The 3,551-nt window shown below is 37.6% G+C and overlaps 1 protein-coding gene across 1 annotated transcript in view; it reads right to left on the bottom strand.

Moving 5' to 3' along the window:
- The window catches only part of HELRODRAFT_166563 (hypothetical protein), a gene marked incomplete at both ends in the record, with an annotated part of 14,345 nt that extends 11,741 nt beyond the window's left edge, over positions 1-2,604 (bottom strand). The window contains 3 exons of the mRNA XM_009011798.1: positions 95-170; positions 2,162-2,273; positions 2,451-2,604. Of these exons, the coding sequence (XP_009010046.1) occupies positions 95-170; positions 2,162-2,273; positions 2,451-2,604 (342 nt within the window). The remainder of the gene's footprint in view (positions 1-94; positions 171-2,161; positions 2,274-2,450) is intronic.
- Positions 2,605-3,551: the final 947 nt, after the last annotated feature.

Below are 3,551 nucleotides of genomic sequence, written 5' to 3'. Positions count from 1 at the left end.
CACTAATGCAGACGATAGTTGTGAAGTATGTGATGTGGATGACGATGACGATGATGACGATGATGATGACGACGACGATGATGATAATGTTGACTTCTTTGGCGAAGTTATAGGTGTCAGTGATAACTGCGTTGATGGTGGTGACGGGGATGATGATGGTGAAGAAGAGACTGACGGTGATGATGATGGTGGTGAGGTTGATGAGGAAGACATGGAGTAAACTTTAGGCACTTGAACGACAATCCAGTTGTCGGTGACGTCATCATCATCGTCATTGTCATCATCTTCTTTGTCTTTATCATTTCCTTTAACATTGCCATTAGTTTTGTCATCATCATGACTTTCGTCAGCATCATCATTCTCACCCCCATCTCTTGCATTTGTGTAGTCATCATCACCAGCATCACCACAACAATCACCATCATCATCATTATCATCATCACTATTATCATCATCATCATCATCATCATCATCATTATCATCATCATGATCACCACCATCATCATCATCATCATCATCATCTCTTGCATCAGTGTAATCATCACTACTATCATCGTCATCATCGCCAGCGTTGTCTTTAATAATTCTGCGTTTTTCCCAGCTTTTAGTACCTTTCATGGGTGCATTGTTTGATCTATTATCACTTTCCTTCTCCTCATCATCCTCATCATCATCATCATCATCGGCGTCGTCGTCATCATCATTTTTTAGGCTATCAATCTGTTTTTCATCTCTAGACGGCGATGTTGTTGTTGTTGTTGTTGTAGCTGCTGCTGTTACTTCTAGAGCGTCATAATCATCATCATCTTCATCAACGTCGTCGTCCTGATCATAATCAACGTTTTGATGTGTGGTATTTCTGCCGTTTCCAGTATGGTAATACTCATGATGATAATAATAATCATCATCGCCATCATCGTCATCATCATTACCATTATTTATGACGTCATTTTCATTAGAAAAGTCATCTCTGTAATCGCTACCATCATCATTAGATGAATAATTTATCTCTTCGTCGTCATCGCCATAATCATTATCTGCAATTTAATCATTATCATTATTATTAATATCATCATCATTATCTGCAATTTCATCATCATAATAATCACCATCATCATCATCAACATCATCATCATCATCACCATTATCATCGTCATCACTATCAACATCATCATCAGCATCGTCATCATTGTCATCACCATCAACATCACCATCACCATCGTCATCATCGTCATCATTATCACTTTTAACATCATCGCATTTCTCACTAGAGTAATTTGCATCGTTTTGAGCCACTGTATCATCATCAGCCTGTTGCAGGTGATGATGATGATGTTGTAGTTGGCGCTGATGATGATGATGATTCTGGGTTGTTGGTGGTGTCGATGATGATGATGTTTTTGGGGTTGATGGTGATGTTGTTGTTTATGTAGAGAGGATCGTTTTGCGTGTTTCTGTCGGTTTTTGTTTTGTTGTTGTAGTGGTAGTTGTTGTTGTAGTGGTAGTTGCTGTAGTAATGTTAGTTGTTGTTTTTGTTGTTGTAGAGGTAGTTGTTGTTGTAGTGGTAGTTGCTGTAGTAGTAGTTGTTGTTGACGTTGTTGTTGACGTTGTTGTTTTTGATGATATCTTTGTTGGTTCTGCTGATGACGCGAGTGGGAGTTTCGAATCTTTGTTGTTGATGTTTCGCGATGTTGAACAAGTTGCTTCTGAAGCGACGACTCGTCATCATCGTCGTCGTCGTTATGTGTGACGTCATCGCCATCCTTCACGACGTCATCATCGTCGTCCTCGTCATCCTCATTCATGACGCCATCATCATTCTCCTCATCGTTCATGACGTCATTATCATCGTCATAGATTACGTCATCTTTGTTGTAATCTTTCAATTGTTTCGTTCTTATCTTTTTGAACCTGTATGAAATAAACACACGCCATGTTGTTTTTTTTATTTATTCACGAGAGAACTTTTAAATGTGGTAAGAATATCAATAAGATCTACAAAGAAGATGGCGCCGATGACATCTTCATCATTAATGGTGAAGAAATCATCTGTGGTGAAGATGACGAAGATATCATTTATGATTATGAAAGTTATGATAATTATCAGCAATACCAAAAAAGCAAGCAGCTATACAATGTCACCAATGCACTTGTCACAAACCAAATAGTGTAGTGTATTTCTCGTCCGGCATTATAAGCCGGCCTCCAAAAAATAACGGCAGAAGTCGATGAAGCGACCACTCTGACGTCAGACGGTCCTCGAGATTGAGCTGCTGAAATGTGAATGTGTATACGCGGTGGTCAGATGATTGGGTTGGATCAATTTTAAGTTAAGTGTAATGAAAAAATTCAAAAGAAATTGATTTTCACAGCAGCCACAACACCCTTTCAAGGTTGTTAATTATATTAATAATAATAATAATATTATTATTATAGTTATAATTACTAACTTTCCACAATCAGGTTGGTGAAGGTCAACAGACGACCTTGGGGCGTGTCGACCATGCAGACGTATTGACCTTCGTTCAAGTGGCTGACATTTCTCAAGGTTAATGTTCCACCGGCGCTGCCATTTTGAATCGTTCTCGTCACGTGATTTTCCATCTTAAAAATCAATGGACGTTATTTTAAAAAATTCGAAAAATGGTGAAAATGTAATTATTACAAACTGTTAACGAGTAAATGAACGAACGAACAAACGAACGAATGAACCAATGAACGAACGAACGAATGAATGAATGAGTGCTGTGTATATGTGATGAATGCAAGGGAGAGAGAGAGAGTGTAGAGAGAGAGAGAGAGAGAGAGAGAGAGAGAGAGAGGGAAGATAAAAAGAATGTGATGTGTTAAAGAGTCTTTCGCTTGTGCGAGATGATATTGATGACTTTCCAGTTTTTGTGGTTGATAGCGCTCCTGATAACAATGACGATGATGATCATAATGATGATGATGATGATGATGATGATGATGGCGGTGAATTATGATGATAAATGAATATAAAGAATGAATAACAGAATATAAATGCCAATGTTGATAATGATGATATGTATAAATAATGGTGTCCGTGTGTGCCTGGAAGATAATGATGATAAAATTAATGATGTTGGTGATAAGATTAAAGATGATGTGTGCGCGTGTTTGTGTGTGGTGTGTGTGTGAGATGAATAAAGTGATGCAGACGACGACGATGAAGATATGATGCTGATAATGATGGCGATAGGCTGGTTAATGATGATGATGATGATGTCTATAATGTATTTGGTGCGGTGTTAACGATAATAATAACGACGGTGACTTGGCCTTTGTGATTAATATAATGCAAATACTAAGGGTATTAATACACATACACACACACACACACATACGCACGCACACAACACGCACACACACACGAACGTATCTACAATCATTTATTAAATAACAAATAATATAAATAATAATAAGATTAGAAGCGAATATAATTGTTTGAAATTTATTGCTATAAATCCCTTTCCGATATGACTAACTGATTAATATTGGCTTACGCATTGGAAAATTATAACTCAATGTCT

This window comes from Helobdella robusta, assembly GCF_000326865.2.
Source record: "Helobdella robusta unplaced genomic scaffold HELROscaffold_10, whole genome shotgun sequence".
NCBI classification, from domain to species: Eukaryota; Metazoa; Annelida; class Clitellata; order Rhynchobdellida; family Glossiphoniidae; genus Helobdella; species Helobdella robusta.
Note: the sequence above shows the minus strand (reverse complement) of the source record. Positions and strands in the feature narration are given on the sequence as shown.